The sequence below is a fragment of the Sarcophilus harrisii genome, chromosome 5 (genome assembly GCF_902635505.1).
Source record: "Sarcophilus harrisii chromosome 5, mSarHar1.11, whole genome shotgun sequence".
Classification (NCBI taxonomy): Eukaryota; Metazoa; Chordata; class Mammalia; order Dasyuromorphia; family Dasyuridae; genus Sarcophilus; species Sarcophilus harrisii.
In genome coordinates this window covers 270,157,298-270,177,237 of record NC_045430.1, presented here as the reverse complement: position 1 = coordinate 270,177,237, position 19,940 = coordinate 270,157,298, and the positions used below count along the sequence as shown (strand labels likewise).

The following is a 19,940-nucleotide window of genomic DNA, read 5'->3' as shown; positions in this document are numbered from 1 at the left end:
GAATTCTGCCCGGTCCACGCCCTGTCGGTTTAGATCTTCCATCCTAGGATATTTTGAGGATGTCAAGTGTGAGGCTGGAAAGAACACTGCATTTGGATGTGGAGGATCCGGGGTCCAAGTCCCCCTGAGTATCTCCAGTATTTTCTTTCCTCACTGATAGGCAGTATAATGCCCCAAGCCCTGAATTCAAAGTCCAAATCCCAATCATTTGTCTTTGGGCCGATGTCTTCTACTCCTTGTTCTCCATTACCCCATCTAAAATCAGGGGTTTCAGTCTGGAGTCCAGAGGAGCTAGGCTTGAACTCCCTTCAGCTCCTTATTAATTGGGTGATCCCACATCCCTCTGAACCTCAGTTTCCCCATCTGTAAAACATGGAGCCTGGACAAGCTGGGCTCTGAACTCCACAACAAATGTAACAATATTTATAAAGAACTTGTTACGGTGCCTGCATGTAGTAGGTGCTTAATAATTACTTGTTTCTTGCCTCCCTTTCAGCGCTCGCTCTACAATCCCAGGCTTAATGACAGTAACACTAGAAATACAAGAATGACATTTTCTTTGCCATTGTCTGTGGCCAGAGGGTAGTGTCTATAACAGAGACAGCCCAGACCTATAGTCTGACCTGGCAGAAGGGAGGGAGGGAGGTAGGGAAGAACATGTCCTGTCTCAGGCAGGGATGAATCACGGCTCACCAGGACCCACTGGGTCCCAAGAATATTCCACCCGAGGGGCAGCTTGTTTTCTGGCTCCCCTGAGCTCAATGAGCTCATTTAATGGAGCAGTTTATACCAGAGGCAGCGGCCGGGATGTTCCCAATCAGGAGGACCACAGGTGCCCCCCATTAGGCTCCCAGAATAGTCTGATCACAGGACTGTCCTACAGCTCTCTGGTTCCAACTCCTCCCTCCACTTATTTATGAGACACATCACAAAGGAGGCAGTTTGGGGTGGTTCAGTACAGTTTTAATCTGATGCACGATGCATTTAAAGACAAGGTCATGGGGAAGAGCTGGAAGAGAACATCTTCCCATTCAAAGGCATTCATTAAAAAAGAGGACCATCATCACTACATTGTCAGCTCCCGTAACAGGATAGAGAAGGTTTCCTCTTTTATTGTATTTTTCCAGTGAAGACGCTTCAGTTTATCACAAATGGTTGCAAACAGGGGGTGAGTTTTCACAAGAAATTAGCAAATGAAGATTCATACTCGTTCGGGTTCGGGCAGAGAAATGCACATCGACACAGAATCAGGAACGGTTAAGGGGATCTTGAAGCTGCATGAAATGATCAGCATTGGCTAAGAGTAACCTAATTAAGGAAGCCGCCTGGCCTCTGGGAGGGTGGATCTGGGGGACAACTGCAGACCGGAGAGGCAGCACTTGGACAGGTCTTCCTGACCCAAGAGGGACCCTCTCCCCACTTCCTGGCAGACGGATGTTCGGATACTTTCATGTCTTCACTCAACAGCCAAGAACTGCCTTACTGGGAACTAAGTAGACTAATGTCTGCATGGTCTGAGGTAAGAACTTCTGCACGGTGATGATCTCATGTGGATCATGGAATAAGTTATAACCTTTACCTCTCTAAACCTCTCCGGCATCAGTTTACAAAAATCAGGCTCTTTCCTCTTAAAACAGTTGGCCCGTCCTCCTCTGTGACTGGTGACCAGCTGGGTCCCAACTAAACAACCATCAGATTCACATTGCCATGGACCACAGAGAACGATGCTTCTGAATGGCCTTTCTGCCCACACTGGTCACGTCTCCTGACCCCAAAGGTGGATGCCATAATTATGGTAAATTTGTCAACATTCCAAACTTTGGGCTTTATTAAAAAAAAAAACTTTTTGTCTACAATATCACTTTTCTCTCAATGACCAGCCTGGAAAAGCAAAACCTTGTTGGGTTTATGAGCTTCCTCAAGCATTTCCCAAGAGATCCAAAGCCCCCAGTGAGTTTTTGTTAGTTTGGGGATCGTTCTGATGTTCTCTTTTCAGCCTCAGAAGGCAAAGGTCCAATCGGATCAGGCACAGAATTGTAAAAATAGTTAAATAAAAGTGCAAAACTATTGACAGAAAGTGGCAAAAACATCAGTGACTTAGCCCACTCCAATATAATTAATTGCTTTTCAGTGGCCACTTTCCCATTGTGCCTGGGGAAGCAAAGTAATCAGGAGCCCACCTGTAGATTGTAGGCAGTGTAAGGCCCATATTTCTTTGTAACCTGCCTTATTTAAAAACAAACAAGCAAAAAGATCTTTGCTCTGAGTTATTAAATCAGCTGATCGTGGGCTAGGAACAACATAGAGAGGGTTGGTCCAAATGACTTTCCAGCATCTGCTCCACTATTCTTTTGATCTGCCCAAGTTGGTCAATGTTGTGTCTCAGTAGCCTCTCTGTGGGGTCCAAGCATCAAGCTAGAACAAGGTTCACCTTCAGAATTATACCAGCAAGGACTTAAGACAGTAGGAATCAAGAGAATCCAGTGTATTTTCTCAACATTTGAATCAACTTGGTTGATACGGAGCAGATCTCCGAGTTCTTAATGGTCCCCATCATAACTTTGTAGAATTTCTTTCTAGATTCTCTTGGTTTATTTACATCATCATCTTCCTACTACAGGGAGTCCTTAACCGGGACCTATGGGGAGATCTCAAGTGGTCCATGAACTATTTTTAAAAAATATTATAATTTTATTTCAGTACAACTAGCTTCCTTTTAATTCTCCAGATTTCATTTTACACATTTAAAAATAAGATTTTGTGAAGGGGTTCAGGTTTCCCCAAACTGCCAAAAGAGTCCATGGAGTCTAAGACTCCATAGTCTACAACTAGATTTAATAGTCACCCCTGAAATGCAGCTCTGCCGTTGCTACCCTGCACTGCCACCAGCATATGGGAGGCCTAAGAAAGCTGTTCCTGTCATGGAAACGAAACAGTTCTCTTCACTCTCCAGAGAGAAAATTGGACGTGTGGTAGCCCGCAGTCTGAAAACGGAGACAAATTTATCTGTGTGTTTTTGTGGCCCTGCCTTTCCCGGCTCTGAGGGAAGCTCCACAGCTTGCTTGCTTTCTTTCTTTCACCTCAACAACTCTCAGGCATTCGTTCCCTTGGGATTAACATCATGAGATCTGAAAAAAATCGCCATGCTCTTCAACCACCACAGGACTCTAACAGGTTTAAAGCAAGGAGCATGTCTCCGGAAGGAAGCAGGCTGGAGCTACAACATTACTAAGGGTTGGTAACTTAAAAGTTGTCCCATTTGTGCAGTCCTACTCCTACAGAGGATGACCAGTAATCCGGTCCCAACGGCCACGGGCCAGGTGCTCTAAGTTGCCCCTGTTGCTGTATTTATCCGTTTCAGTATTCATCCCCCTAAAATCATGACTGTTTTAATAATAATTGAGGGCTTTGGAGAACAGGAGGCTGCTGCCTCCTCCCAGGCCAGCAGAGGAGGGGAGAGGAGACCCCCTAGTCTAAGAGCTCTCCCCCTGTAAGCTTTGGAGACCTGGCAGCCAGGAAGTAGGGGAACAGTGAGGAAGGAGAGCCACGGAGAAGGGAACAATGGACAGCTAGCAGCAGAAAGTAGAACGGGCTGCAGGGGAAACGCTTGGGAAGTCTTAAAGTGATCTGTAAATGAGTGTCAGCTACTGGGGAGACAGTCCCCCAGCTGCATGGCAGAGAAATCCTGAACCTCTCTGACCCTCCGGGTACTCTGTCCGGTCTCCCCTAAGCCGGTTTCCAGACACTGTTGGCAAATTGCTTTCTTTGACTTAATTATACACGTGCAGAATGAATTAACTTAATTACCCTAAGTGGCTGCTGAGATAATGCATACACCGGGAGCTCCTCTGAGTTTCCTCAGAAACAAGGGAACCTGGGCTTGTGAGAACATCGGCTGCCAAAGATGCCCCTTGAGCCCCCACGGCCACTGGCTTCTGGTTTCTCCCTCTCTGCCTTGTATGCTGGCAGATTCCCAGCCTCTGCGTGTTTGGAATCCTTCCAGGGGGCCATTTAATTATACTAACCTCAAGCTAGCCGGCAGCGGCCTGCTTCCGAATCATCTATATACAGGACACCAGACAGGGGGAGAAGCGGCCGGCCTGCCGAGATCTGTGCTGGAGGGGCTGTTTCAGGGGCAATCCATGCACCGAGTCAGCACAATTCCCTCCGAGACAATGGTGTGGGTGCCTCTTGCCCTTTAAGAGCTTTCCTGGGGGCACGCTAACTAGAAAAAACCATGTGTGGCTCCAGTCACCAGAACATGAGCAGCAAGGTTCTCCTCGTGGCCATTTGTTCTGGTGGGCCAGAAAAGCATTCCACGGGGTAGCAGCCAGCACACCCACTCTGGAATACCATGGCCACATTCTCCCTGAACTCTACCCAAAACAGCACGTGACTGGCCCAAGAAAAGCCAGTTTGTTAAACTTGAAACAGCTACCAACAAGGGAGAGAGACTTTCTTTAAAGGTTTTGCTTTCCTGAAAATTCAGCAATGTGAGGACTATCCTTCAAGGCTCGACAAGCGCTAGACTTCTTGGGAAAAGGCTAAGGGTGCCCATCATCACTGAAATAAGGTAACAGCAGCTTAAAATCCACAATTAGTCACATAAAGCCAAAGATCAGGCTCATGAGAAAATGAAAACTGACTAAATCTTAGGAGGGCCAAGGGAGTTTCTTTCTGAGACCAAAAGCACAGAGTGTGAGTTAAAATTAGACTGGTTGTTTAGAAAAGGGGGCTGAGATATTCATTTTCTATTTTACTCAGGAGAGGGGTTGGTTTTGCTTGGAGTTTGGCCAAGTAGGGAGTTTCTAAATGAGAGGAGAGAGAGGATGGGCTTACTTCACTTAAAGAACTTAATCTCTGTGTCAACACAGTCATAGAAAAGGTCGGCCACTTCGGTGGGGTCCATGGGGTCTGTGCTGCTCAGGATGCTCTCCATGGCCTCCAGCCCTTGCTTCTCCAAGTCTAGCATGGTCTCCATGAGCTTGTGACCTTGATCCTGAGGAAAGAGAGACAGGGTCATGCTGTGGGACTGCCAACCACGTCTCTGTGTGGCTGATCGGCCGACTCGCCATTCTGAATATGGTAGAATAATTTATGATGCAGAGAGTCGAGGAATTCTAGGAGGAAAGGGAATTCTAGGAAGGAATAAATGAGGAAACTGATTCCCAGGAACAAGATCCTAGGTCTAGAAGTGGAAGAAGCCTCAGAGGCCCCAAGCAGAGCACAAGAGTTGACTGATTTGTCCAGAGTCACATAGCTGCTCATTAAGGGAGGTGATCCCCTTCCCCTTCCTATGGATACAAATATACCAAAGAAAGGATCCCAGATTGAAAGCTCAAAGGGATCTTGGATGTCACCTAGTCTGACCTCGTCGTGCAGTTGAGGAAATTGGGGCTGAGACATGAAAAGTGGGCTGCTGATAGTTATACTCAGAGATGTGGAAGGGACGGTCCCAGCTTCTGACTACAAATCCCATGCTCTTTGCACCAGGGTAGCACACACCCTCTTACCCCGGATCGCTGGGATAGAAAACTTGCTCAGCCCTTAACAAGTAAATTGTATATTTGCTAAAGTTCAGGGGACACCCTTAATGATGGCCACTTTCCTTGGGGAAAATTGGATGGCATGCCTTGTTGGCCCTAGATAGCAACAGCTAAACAGACTCCCTCTACCCCCTTATTTTTGCAGTAAGAAGATTGGGTCCCCAGACTCCAATCCCACCCATTCTGACCTTAGCTTTGCCATGAATCACTATCTTTAACAACAGGCAGGGCTGGCTAATCACGCTGTGGGGGCAAGTTTACTAGGGAATGCTTTGAAACCCTTAATGAAGAAGAACTGAGATGGTGAAGGGTGTGGGTGGGAGTAGAACAGGTATGTGTATTTTAATGTATTTAAAGAGCATAAGATTATACTTCTTGTAATAAACTATTCCTGGCAAGGCTGTTTTCACCTTAATGCATATAAATAACTTGTCTTTGGCAAAAAGGTAAAGATGTGATTTCTAAAAAGAATTCTATCCTCATTGAAGATGCGACTTTTGGGAAAATAAAACCACAAAGGAAAGAAGGATATTTATAGCCAAATGGAATCTCAGGACAACATTTTACCAGGAGGTTTTGCTTCTGGCTGGTTTCAAAAGGCTTTGTAGGAAAACTTAATAATAACCAAGAAAGAGGCAAGTCTAGGAAGGTTCTCTTGGAATAGGCATCACCAGGAACAGATCTGAGAGATCAGGGTCATATTCCCATGCTTGACCCCCTCCCCAGCAGATTACGGACACATGGCCCAAGTTTCTCTGCCCCCCCATGTCTCACCTGGTCACTTTCAATGACAGCCCTCGCCCACTCGTGGGCCTTATAGAGCTCATGCCGGCGGTCGGGTTTCTCCAGAAAGCGGGGCTCCTTTTTGGCAGGGTCGTCTTCCCCAAAGCAGGGGGACTGGACTTTAGGGACGAGCTTGACATCGTCCACAAAGATGAAAGGCTTGAATATGGACCTAGAAGGAGAGGTTCAAACAGACCGAAAATGTAGTACAAAATTGGCTCTCCTTAAATGGCATCTTGCTGATGGCCACTGGTGATTTTTATACAACAACTCCACCCTGTAGGGGGCTGGAGGGAAACAGCAACTGTTCCAGGCACAGGAAAAGTAGGTGTAGAGGTGCCGTCTCCTGAACATAAAGGAGGAAGGAACTCAGGGCTATCTGGCTCAGTTCAGGGCCCCCATTGTACAGATAAAGAAACTGTTAACTAGAGAGGTTATTAATAATAAAATAAAATAATAATGATAATAATAATTAATTAAAAAACAGCTGGGGTTTGTTGCACAGAGCTTTAAGGCTAACAGAAGATTTAGTAATCACCTACTCCAACCACCTAAGGCCAGAAAGACCCCTGGTCACAGGTAAGCCAAGAAAAGACAGCTAGGGAGCAATAGAGTGCACAGAGCTCTGGACCTAGGATTCAGGAAGTTCTGAGTTCAGATTCATCCTCCGACACTTGCTAGCTGTGTGACCCTGGGCATGTCACTTAACTTTTGTTTGCCTCAGTTTCCTTTTCTGTAAAATCAGGATAATAATAGCACCTATTTCTCAGGATTGTTGGAGGATCAGATGAGGTGATATTTGTAAAGCACTTGGCATAGTGTCTGGCAGAAAGTAGGTGCTATATAAATTCTGGCTATTTTTAAGAATGGGATTGGCAACTAGGTGGTACAGTAGATAAAAGTGATGATGGGTCTTGAGTCAGGAAAACCTGAGTGGAAATCTAGTCTTAGACTCTTGCTATTTGTATGATCTTGGGCATGTGACTTAACTCCGGTTTGCCTCAGTTTCCTCATCTGTTAAATAAGGGGATTATATTCATTGGTCTCTGAGTTTCCTTCCATGATACTTTAATGATCCCATGGTTCAAGTCAAGTCAACAAAGCATTTATCAAGCACCTACTATGTGCTAGTCACTGTATTAACTACTGGGAATTAAAAAAAAAAAAAAAGACAAAAGGCAATTTCTGCTTCAAGGACCTCACAGCTCCATGGGGGAGACAATATGCAAATAATTATTTATAGCTAGATCTATACTGGATAGACAGACGAATACACAAATAAGCAAAAATATACAGTACACAAATACATGACCCATTTCGGAGAGGAGGCACTAATAATTAGGAAGGCTGGGAAAGGCTTCATGGAAAGTGGAGATTTAGATGATGGAGTTAGGAGGTAGAGAAGAGGAGGGAGATCTTAGGGGGCAGTCAGGAAAAGTGTCTAGAGACAGGACAAGGAATATTGTATTCAAGGTAAAAGGAAACTACTGTCCTCAGACTGCAGAGCCTGTGGCGGGGAGAAGGTAGAAAATGGCTGGAATTCACCTTTTCTCCTTTCCTCTTCCCCTTCCCCAATCTATCAAAGATAGGACCTTAATAGCCAAGCCGGGAAAAAAAAGCACTTTTCCAGCCTTTTGTTTTGTTTTTGCTGAGGCAATTAGGGTTAAGTGACTTGCCCAGGGTCACACAGCCAGGAAGGGTAAAGTGTCTGAGACCAAACTTGAACTCAGGTCCTCCTGACTTCAGGGCTGGTGCTCTATCCACTGCACCACCTAGCTGTCCCTATTTCCAGCCTTTGAAAGAGTCACAAGAATAACTTTTTTTCCCCTTTTTGGTTGTTCCTTTGTTTTTTTCCATTATGGTGTATGGTGAATGGCACAACTCTATGTATCAAGCTGGAAAAACTGATTCTCCAAATAGGAATGGAAGTGGATGAGCACCAATAAGCAAACAACTGCTTTCCCCCTATCCCTCAAAGGATGCTGGGAGCCCATGAATCACTGAAAGGCGGTGGCAGACTGAGATACATGCAAGGGCCAGAGGCAGACAACTGGGACCTCACTCCTGCCAGGCCTGCACTGGGCCCATATCCCTGGTGCAGCTACTGTAGAACAAGTGTCATCTATCAGTGAGAAGCAGCAAGAAGTCAGAGACTCAAAGAGACATGCAGATGTACAGGGACAGAGAGAAAAGAGAGAAGGGAAAGGAGGGAGAGGGAGGAAACAAAAAGGGAGAGACAGAGACAGAGACAGAGAGACAGACAGAGACACACACAGAGATGCACAAAGACAGAGAAAAGACGGAAGGGAAAAGGGGAAAGAGGAAGGAAGCAAAAAGGAAGAGACAGAGATAGACAAAGAGACACACACAGAGATGCACAGAGACAGAGAGAAAAGGAGGAAGGAAAAGGGGGAAAGAGGAAGGAAACAAAAAAGGAGAGACAGAGACAGACAGACAGAGGCAGAGAGAAAAAGAGGAAGGGAAAGGGGTGAAAGAGGGAGGAAACAAAAAGGGAGAGACAGAGACAGAAACCCAAACAGACAGACAGACAGAGACAGAGAGACGGACACACACAGATGCACAGAGACAGAGAAAAGAGGGAAGGGAAAGGGGGGGAAAGAGGGAGGAAACAAAAAGACAGAGAGACAGACACACAAAGGCAAAGAGACAGAGACATACATAAAGATGCACAGAGACAGAGAGAAAAGGAGGAAGGGAAATGGGGCAAGAAGAGGAAGGTAACAAAAAAGGGAGAGAGACAGACAGACAGAGATAAAGAAAGATAAACACAGAGAGACAGTCAGACAGACAAAGAAACAGAGAGAGAGAGAGAGAGAGAGAGAGACAGAGAGAGACACAGAGAGAGAGACAGAGAGAGAGACAGAGAGAGAGACTGAGAGAGAGAGCACGCACAAATCAATACAAATGTCATATCAATGAACATGAGCACTAACAGCATGATGGCCATCCCAGAAACCCTGGGCTGCAGGATAGCAGTGGACTCCACATAGCACAGGCAACCCTGAAGTTCCACTTTTCCAGCATCCTGCCTTGGGCAAACTCCATGAAGGGGATCGCTTCCCTCATCCCCTCCATGTCATATAGAGTCTGTCCTGTAGAAAGCCTGCAATCATTGGTGAATAACAGCATACTACCCTCTGAGCTGATAAAAAGGAGCAGTCTACAAACAGAAGGGAAGGTGGATTTATTAAGTAGCTCCCCCGTAAAGCACTTGGAAGATATCTCATTTTATTCTCACAATAAGCTTGAGAGGTAGGTGCCATTATTAGCACCCATTTTACAGTTGAGAAAACTGAGGCAGACAGTGCTTAAGTAAACTGCCCAAGTTGCCAGAGCTGGTAAGTGTCTGAGGCTGTATTTGAACTCGGGTGTTCCCAGCTCCAGACTCAGAGTTCCTGAGCATGTTTTCTTGGCTGTAAAGATTGGATAATCTCCCTGTGCTTCGGTTTCCCCATCTGTCAAATGGCCCTGTGAGGTAGATGCCAGAGAGGCGTCTGGTTGGGGAGGATCCCTGGGAAGCATACACCACCACTTCAGAGGCTCTTCACGGCTGATTGCTAAAACAAAAGCGGGCATGAAAAGTCCCCCATTTGGCTGGGGATGCCGGCCCCTGGGCTCCCAGCGAGTCTGAGGGCATCCAGACAATTATGGCGCCAGCCAGCCCAATGTCACCTATGGGGTTTCTGGAGCTGCTTCCTTCCATCTTCCAGCCACCGTTGCAGCCAGATCCGAGAGGTGGCATTCGATGCCAGGCCGCCTTTTAGAACCCCCTGACAAACCAGCCCTGAGACCCGGAGAAGAGCCTCTGCCTTCCAAGGACTCGCTTTCTCTGGTGACTGAAGAGGCAGCTAAGAGGGACACCCCCGATTGTCTCTGTCACACTTCAAGATCTCTGAAGAGCTTATTTGTGCATAGGTACATCCAGTCTGGGCAGCCAACACAAATGATGATGGGACGAGGATTTATGTCTGCTGTGCAATCAGGAAGTCGAGGTTCAGACTCAGTGAAACAGGCTTAAGGACAGCAGGGGCTTATAGATTTAAAAGTGGAAAGAGCCTTAAAATTTTCATTTTACAGATGAGAAAACTGAGTCACAGAGAGGAGAGAATATCAAGCCAGAATTTTCTTCCATATATTCTGACTGAAACTACAGTCCCTTTCATGTGCTGATGTACCCTTCCCCCACCTCATCCAACCCCCCAGAAAGAAGACAGAGTCCAGCTTTGGGTTCAGAAGACAAATAGTCCAGCCTGGCTGAAGCCTCGAACACGAAGAGGAGAGCATTGGGAAAAGGCTCCAAGCAATCTCAGAGCAAAGGGCCTTGAATGCCGGACTCAGATGTCTGTGCTTAGCACTAGAGATTTGTCCAGGGTCTACATTTTGTGAAGATGGATCAACAAATACATCACTGAGATCCACGTTGGATGCAGGGGATATGGGCTGGATTGGTTTGGCTACAATATTCCTGGGAGCTTTCCTCTTGGGATCTCTCTCAGGAGATAATCGGTGGGTTCTTTCAATGTCTGTTTTATCCTCTGGTTCTAGAATATCAGGATAGTTTTCCTTCTTGAAAGATGATGTCCATGCTCTTTTTTTTTATCATGACTTTCAGGAAAACCAATATCTCTCTTGGATCTATTTTCCAAATCCATAGTTTTTCCAGTGAGATATTTCCCATTTTTTTGGTTTTGCTTTATTATATTTTGGTTTCTCATAAAGTCATTAGCTTCCACTTGCTCAATTCTATTTTTAAGGAATTATTTTCCTCAGTGAGCTTTGCACCTCCTTTCCCAATATGCCAATTTTGCTTTTTCCTTTGCAATCTCCTTTTGCACTACTCGCAATTCTTTTCCTAATTTTTCCTCTGTCTCTCTTACTTGATTTTCAAAATCCCTTTTGAACTCTTTCGTGGCCTGAGCCTAATTCTTATTTTTATTGGAGGTTTTCAATGTAGAAGCTTTGACTTTGTTATCATTTTCTGGGTGTGTGTTTTGATCTTCCTTGTCACATAATAACTTCCAACAGTCAGAATCTTTTTCTGTTGTCTGCTCATTTTCCTAGCCTATTACTCGCCTTTTAACTCTTTGCTAAAATAGGGCTCTATTTCGAGGGTGGAGGATGCATTGTGCCAAGCTTCAGAGGTTTTGTGCTACTGTTTTCAGAGATCCTTCTAGGGATCTGACCCCTGGCCACAAGTACTCTTTTCGGCCTTGGGGTTGTTCAGACTGGTTCCATCCCACTGTCCCAAAGCAACACAGTCCTACTTTGCTGACCACTGGGGTTGGGGCAGGGGCTACCGGGCTCCCACCCTGTTGCCACAGACCCTTTCCAATGACCCTCCAAGTCCTCCCTGGTATCCGTGGCCAGGATGTTCACAAGGCAGCTGAACTGGTTTGAATTCTACCGCCTCAGTGACCTTAAGCAGGTGAACCAAACTTTGTAAGCCCGTTGGCTCATGTCTAAAATGAAGGAGTCGGATCACATGAGGGCAAGGCTTCCTTCCAGCTCTAAGTATAATTCAATGTAAAAGTGTCAACTGTTTTTTTTCACTGATCTTTATCATGCTGAAAAAAACAGTGTGATAAATGTCAAGGAAATGATGAATCAAGAACTGGAACCTGCCCTATGGACACTTCCTGAAAGGCTCTTTCCCCTCTGCCATCACTGTCTAATAGGAGAATATTAAAGATGGGGATGTTATTAGTGCAAGCCATTCTCTCCACTAATGCAAGTCAGCTCCTTCTCTCCAACTGAGATTTTTAAAAATCTACCCAGAGCCCCGAGGGGTTGGGTGCTTTTTCCAGGGTCACACAGCCAGGAGGTGTTAAAGGCAGGATTCAAACAGCTCTCCCCACTTTGTTCTCTGAACATCCATCCTAAAGCTTCCTTCTGCAGGCTGCCACTTATGCTCCTGGCACTGCCCCCTAGGGGCAAATCCCTCAAATCCCTTAACAGTACTGAAGATAAGGGGGCTTGTCCATGTCCCCCTCCCCAAATCTTCTCCATAAATACATCCAGTTCCTTCAACTGATTCTCAGACAGTAAATTCAGGGCCTGTTTAACTGCCTTCCCAGAATCGCTTTCTGACTAATAATAATAATAGCATTTACACAAATAGTCCTTTAAGGCTTACAAAGCACTTTTTATCATGTAAGACTGGTAACTCTGAGAAAAAAAGTCTTTGATTTTAAATCAGAATTGGTTTAACTCTTGCCTCTGCAGTGATATAACTTTGGATAAATCACCTCCCTAAGCCTCAGTTTCCTCATCTGACAAATGAGACAGTTGAACTTGATGGTTTCTAAGGTCCCTTGCAGTTCTCAACTCCGAGACTCCCCCGTGCTGATGGGTCCCGTTGAGTGTGAATATTCCTGATTTAAGATTTCAGAATCAGTTTGGCCACAAACCTCAGCCCTGCCCAGCATCCCCAGTCAGGATCAACCTAGTCTGGTCAAGTCCTTGGGAAGGAAAGGGGACAAAGGAGAAGGACAAAGGATAAAGGAAGAGATGGGCACGTGACTGCTGCCTACTATTGGGCCAAAGTAGGTCAGATCTGCTCACATGATTCCCTGCTCCTCACCCCACCTAATCAGTACAGTAGACTCAATGTTCCAGCGTCCACAGGATTCCCCTTTGTGGGGACCTCAGAATACTGAGGGTGTCAGATTTTTTCCATTCTAATTCTTTGCTTTTATAAAGATGTTACCACGTATTTGTTTCCTATTGGAAATTCTGCCTTCTGGGATTAAAGACAGGATATTAGGCCAATTAAAGTGAAATTATGTGTCATCCATATTATCCAATTTATTATTTTTCCTATTATTACAAAAACAACAACTATGTGTGTGTGTTAAATTATCTGATGGCTTACCAAGCTTCAAGTACAGTTATTGCGACTTTCATCCAAAATTATTAAATGTTATCATTCTCCTCATTCATCCCTGTTCCCTTCCCCTGCTTCCCCCAAATCAATGAAGGAAACATATTCAACAAAAAAGCTTTTATAAGAAATGAATGGAATAAACAAGCAAACAAAAAAAAAGACACAGAAGGCCAGTCATCTGGAACAGGAGAGGACAGGAGTAATAATGTCATGATGTCATTTGGGGGTCCCATGATCTACCGGGGGAGGTTTAATTAAGACAACACACTCTTCACCAATGGGTTTTCCAAGCACACTGCTTTGGCTCTGTGCCCAGAAAGTAGAAGCAGAATGGAGTTACAAGCAAACTCAGGGAGTCAGCATAGAACAGAGAGTAGAGGCTGGTCCTGGGAATCAGAAATTGGGATTCAAGACCAACTCTGATCCAGAGGAGCTGCACGACCCTGGACAAATCCCTCAGAAGCCCAGGGCTCCCCAGAAAAAGTGCTGACTTGCACTATTGGAAAGAGTTTCCTGACCTTCACCAATGCAGACTGATGGAACTGGAGTCGTGCTGGTGAGATCACAGGTGGTGCTAAAAAAAAAAAAAGTCTGTTTCTAATATGGGCAAAGACCTTAAGTGGAAACTCACATTCTTTAAAGTTTCCAAAGAGTTTATTCAACCAATGACACAACATTGTGTTATTCAACACAACAACAATCCAATGAAGGAAGCAAGGCTCAGTTAGCTTAAATGCTCTGTCCACAGTTAATAGCAAGCCAAGCCAAACCTCCGTCTCCAGAGCTATTTCCACCACACCGCCCTACCTTTCATCACAGAGTCATAGAATGTCAGTGTTGGGAGAGACTTCCAAGGTCTCTAGTCTAGTCTGGCTCAGTTTTACTTCCACTCCATCAACCAGCCCAACCTCACACACCGCGGATCCCTTGCTGCCTTGTCAGGCAATATTTCTGCAATGATGCCTTGGGTTTCCCCATGACAAAATGGGAAATGTTAACATGTGCAATTACTAAAAAATATTGGACCCCAAATCTGGGATCTTTCCTCTGTCATTGTGGGTAATGTAGCTCATTCATCAAGGGAGTTCTAATGTTCTGCTGCCTTGCAAATCGCTTAATCATACAGAGAACCTTATTTTAAAGTTACTTGAAAATCTAAAGCACTTTTTCACCTCAAAAAATTATAAATGAGGTATTTCCAGTCCATTTCTATAATTTTATTAGGCCATCCACTTTCCTCAAGACAAATGATTCCTTTCTATTTGGCTGCTAAGAAATGAAAAAGCCTGCATTCGAATCCCCTGGCTCATCTACAGTCATTGAATGACAAGGTTAGATTTTTTAAACTGGAAGGAACCTAAGATTTTTGTCTAACCTCACCCTTGCATTTTGCCCATGAGGAAATCGATCCAGAGAGACGAAATCACTTTCCTAAGGTCACAGAGCACAGAACCTAACTAGAAATGTTTGTGGTACAACCATGTCCAGGGAAAGCAGCAAGAAATTCACTCTCAAGGAAACTTTCAAAGCCTGAAAAGGAAAAAGAGCTGACCTGGAGGCAACTGTTGGAAAGAGGAAGTAGGCCACTGGCACCTTCCTATTTTAATTAATTCTTCTTGTTAACTAAGTGCTAATGTGACTGATTTTCCTACTCTTCAGAAGGACTGCAAGTATTTTCACAGCCCTTGAAATCTGGCGTCCCTAGTTACAACTGTTTCTGTTCACCAGATAAAGGCTTTTTCCAATGGGTTTTGCTTCTTCCCAGCTTTCTGGTTTCAAAAGCACACCAATTTAGGTCTACTTTGAGACAAGGGAATCTCCTGTATTAAAAAAAAGGAGGCCACCAAAAACATTTGACCTTTGTCATTCAAAGAAGACTTTGTGAATCTGTGTGTCTAGCTGGAACAAAGGGAAACAAAAATTAAGGGAGTAGGATGTTCCAACAAGAACCCCACATTTGGAGTCAGCCGGATCTTGATTCGTATTTTGATTCATCGAATCTGAAACTGGAGGGGACCTTAGCAATCCCTAAGTCATAGGATCACAAATGCAAAGTTATAGGGGACATCCATGGCCACCTATTCCAAATTCTACTTTACAGAAGGGGAAACTGAGACCCAGAAGCAATTTGCCTAAGATAACGTAATGAATAAATAACAGAACCAGGACTTGAACCCAAATCCTCAGGAAGCTCTACATGCAGAATTCAATCCTCTTCCCCAAAGTGCTTCCAACAATCTCCTTTTGCATTCAAGAAGGTGAGGTCCAGGATTTGAATCCAATCCGATGTTATTCCCACTGTACCACATCTGTTCATAGACTACAAGTCCCTAATTAAATTTCAAGCAGTCACAAATGGCAGAATCACAGAATTCAAGAGCTGGAAGAGACCTCTGCAGCTTTCTAATCCAATTCATACCCAAATGGAATTTCCCATGATCACAAGGCTAAGAGAAGTCAGGGAGACTTTTCAGACTTGAGACTTGAGGTAGACAAACCAATCAGCAAGCATTTATTAATTACTAACTATGTATCAGGCACTGTCCTGGGCACTGAGACAGAAAGATTTTAAAAAATCATCCCTGCCCTCAGGGAGCTTACATTTTCTAACTGAGAAGTTAGCCGTTAAGTTTCTGGCGTCACCTTCCTCTGTCATCACAGCTTAGTTGCTGAAGTTTGATTTCTGCCCATGTATCCCCAGAGTAAACATTTATTATGTGGAATTAAAGGAGTTGAAAGAAGTGTTCTTCTATACTCATCAATAAGAAAACAAGTGCACCATAGAAAAGAATGAATTTGCTTGATTAAAATAAAAAAGGAGAGAAAGCACAGAACGAAGAGTGTTTGGGAAGGATCATGTTGGCAGTCTTGGCGCAGAATGGATCCTCCCTCTCTGGGCCACAGCTCCCTCACCTGTACCATGAAGGAGCTGTCCAAGGTCCTTTCTGGTCCTAAGATGCTCTGAGATCAATCCCATGAAATACACTATGTGGAAAAGCCAGGGAGGTGGAGTCAGGAGATCCCCAAGATCCAATCCTGCCTCCAGCACCCACCAGCTCTGTGATCATGGGCAAACCCCTCAACTCTCTGGGTCCCTTCCTTTATCTAAAAAATAACACAATAGATTGGAGTAAGCTTTGTTGCTTTAAGTGGAATTCATGACTGGCAGAGTCCAGGCCGGAGCCCAGGTTTCCCAAATTCCTAGTCTAGTTCTCTCTTTCTTACTTTGCTGCCCCAACCTTTCCCCAAGATCTTTGAAGAGCAGCATGGTGAATTTGGAGCCAGAGAGAGCTGAAATCAAATAGTTGTGTGAGCCTGGGCAAGTCATTTAACTGCTCTCTGCCTCAGTTTCCTCACTGGCAAAATGGAAGTAATAATAGCATCTAACTAATAGGGCTATGTAGATATAATCTGTAGTGCTAACAGAAGGCACAACATCAAGCAATCTGGGATCAGTTTCCAAAGCTGACGCTAGCTGGGTGACCCTGCATAAATCATTTACTTTCTCTGTAATTTAGTTTTTTCAGATATATTAATATTCCCTCTCCAGCTCAAAATCTACACTCCTATGGCCACATCATAGCATTTCTGAGAGGAAGGCACTTTGTTAGGTCGTTATTACTCTAAAAGGAATATTCACTAGGAGAAGGTCCAAGTTTACTGTTCTGCACTATCTGGGTTGGTGTGGCCAATCTAGTGTGACATCACCTTGGACTGGAAGGTAAGGAACCCTGGGTTCCAGCCCTGTCACTGCCATTAAATCACTGGGTGACCTTGACAAGTCACCTAAGTCACCTGGCCCTCATTTTTCTCAGCTATAAAACGATAGGGTTAGGTGGGAAAACTGCGGGCCACAGGCATTTAATCAGCGGAAGAATCAGACTTTTTCAGCAACAAAAGAAAATTTTTGAAGGCATCACCACCAACTTGTACCTCGTGACTGTCCAGGCTCACCTGGAGGGGTCCGGGGTCCCAGTGAAGTAGTGGATGCATGGTGAGCTCCCTTCCTGGGGCAGGACAGACACGATGCTGGCGGTAGTGAGGAAAGAGTCAGAGTCTACGCAGACCCCACTGGCTTTATCTCGCAAAATGTTCATCATGGTTTGCACAGTGATGCTCTCTGTGAAGAGAGAAAGAAAAGGAAGGAAAAAATAAAGGAGAAAAGAGAGAAAGGGAGACAGAGGGAGGGAAAAAGGGAGGCAGGCAAAGAGGGAGAGAAGGAGGAAGAGTAAGACACAGATGAATACATCTCCGGGGAAAGACACGCCAACTATTGCTTGTCTATACTATACCCACAAAAACATTCACAGTCAGATCAATATCTGACAAGTGACTTGTATAAACACAGGAACCTAGATTGTGTGGCAGAAAGGCTGGCTGGCTGCTGTCTAATCAGACAATCAACAAGCACCAATGAAGAGCTGGATACTGGGACTACTAAGAAACGAAATGGTCCTTGTCCTCAGGGAGTTTATGTTCTATAAGAGGAGACAGTATATACCAAGGACTGTTCATCTGAGTCCAGGGACTTCTTTTTTTTCAGTATTTTAATGGCTGTGTTTCAATATAATTGGTTGCTTTTGTACTCCTATGTATTCAATTTTAAACATCTAAAAATATGAATCTGAGATGGGACCTATAGACTTTACCTGATTGCCAAAGAGAGAGTCCACGACACCACAAAAGGCTAAGAAAGCCCAACATATGTATAAGTATATAAAGATATAAATAAAGTGTTTTTTCCAGAGGGAAGAGGTGTCAGTAATCAGGAGAAATAAAGAAAGAGGTCTTGCAGGAGGTAGCAATGGGGGGAGCTTTGAAAAAACTCAGGAACTGGGAGGTGAAAGTGAGGAAGAAATCATTCCAGGCATGAGGGCACATGAGAAGAGAGAGAGAGAGAGAGAGAGAGAGAGAGAGAGAGAGAGAGAAGAGAAGAGAAGAGAAGAGAAGAGAAGAGAAGAGAAGAGAAGAGAGAGAGGAGAGAGAGAGAGAGAGAGAGAGAGAGAGAGAGAGAGAGAGAGGAGAGAGAAAAGGAGGGGGGGTCACATGTAAGGAACAGAAAGGACATTTGACTGGACCACAGAAAGTGGAAATAAGAGTAATAAATATAGATAGATCAGTAATAAACAAGAAATTAAAAGTAAAAAATAGTAACCCTGACTGGAAAAGGAGTTGGAGCTGGGTCATGAAGGCCTTTATATGTGAAACAGATGAGTTTACATCTGAGCCTTAGAAGTAATAGGGAGCCACTTATTGATCAGGAGATTGACATGGTCAGAGATCCAAGGGACAGCATGGCCAAGTTCAAAGAGCTTTTTATCAAGTTGGCCAAAAGGGATGAATTTCCAGCGGGAGCATCTCTCAATAACTGGCTACCAAACAGGAGAAGGGTTGTGATCCACATTAGCAAAGAGAGGTCTGATTTTTCTGTGTCCTGGATCGCTTTGATAAGTCTGGTGAAACTCATGGACTTCTTCTCAGATTTATTTAAATTTATTTTAATATTTAAATAGTTGTATTTAAACTTATTTGTATTTTAATAGTTGAAGGAAATGCTATATTTCAATTAAAAGATAGTGAAAATACACTATGACTAATGTGGAAATATGTTTAACTTGATTATATAAGTACAATTTATATCAGACTGCTTATTGTCTTAGGGAGGGGGAAGGGAAAAAGGGGGGAGAAAAATTGAAATTCAAAATCTTATAAAAAATGTTGATAACTATATGTAATTGGAAAAATAAAATACTATTATTGGGGGGGGGGGATCATAGTGAAAATAAAGATGTCCACCTCAATTTTCTCATTTTTATCAAAATTCACAGTGGAGTGAAGGCCTTTCGGTCAGGAGACCTGAGTTCAAATTGGAGTTCTCTCAAGTCCCCTAATCATTCCAAACCTCAGTTCCTTCAATTGTAAAATTAGGGAGAAGAGGCTAAATTAGATGATCTCCAATGTCATTTTGAACTTGAAATCTCAAAGAAATAGGCTGGACAAAATGATGAGGTTAACAGTTTAGAGGATAATAGACAGTGGAAGAGTCCAACAGTAGAAATGTAAACAGAAGCACAATTCATAGTTTCCCCTCTGTCAACATCAGCCGGGATTTCCATACTTAATGTCCCTTCTGCCCGCTCCCTTTTATTCATTTAAACAGTCAATTAAGCAACAGGCATTTATTGAGCAGTTACCAGCACAGCCAGGCACTGTGCTAACTCTCGGATACACAAAGGAAGCCAAAAACTCTGCCCTCAGTCTCCAAGTGCTCACTTCATAAATACAGGTATGTATGATATAAATGAAAGGTGATGTTGAGGGAGAGAGAAAAGGGTGAGAAAGGAGACTGGGAAAGGTTCAGTGAAGAAGGGAGGATCCCCGCTGAGTCTTGCAGAAAACCTCAGAAGTGAAGGAGACTTACTTTTTGGTACGTTGCCCAAGAGACCAAACAAATGAGAAAGAGATGCTTAAAGGATGCCTTTACTCACCCTCTTGCTTTTCTAGGCTGTCTTTGCCCGAACAACAGCCTAAATGGTCGTCTGCTTGAGAAAACACTTCTGAGAAATTGAACTCTTGGTCTGCAGTCCACCAGCCTTGACCTTCAGCATAACTCCTGAGCTCAGGGTGCTCCGCGTCGATCTTGGATGTGATGGAAAGCTGATTACAAATGCACTTCACTCCCTCTATAAAAAGAGTAAAACTTGCAT

General features: G+C 44.2%; 1 protein-coding gene across 1 annotated transcript in view; it reads right to left on the bottom strand.

Annotated features, from left to right (window-relative positions):
• Window positions 1-941: 941 nt before the first annotated feature.
• The window catches only part of SCRN1 (secernin 1), a 59,120-nt gene continuing 40,121 nt past the window's right edge, over window positions 942-19,940 (bottom strand). Inside the window, exons 5-8 of the mRNA XM_031940502.1 lie at window positions 19,722-19,916; window positions 17,188-17,353; window positions 6,321-6,501; window positions 942-4,999 (exon numbers count right to left, since the gene is read on the bottom strand). Coding sequence (XP_031796362.1) covers window positions 4,841-4,999; window positions 6,321-6,501; window positions 17,188-17,353; window positions 19,722-19,916 — 701 coding nt within the window. The 3' untranslated portion in view covers window positions 942-4,840. The remainder of the gene's footprint in view (window positions 5,000-6,320; window positions 6,502-17,187; window positions 17,354-19,721; window positions 19,917-19,940) is intronic.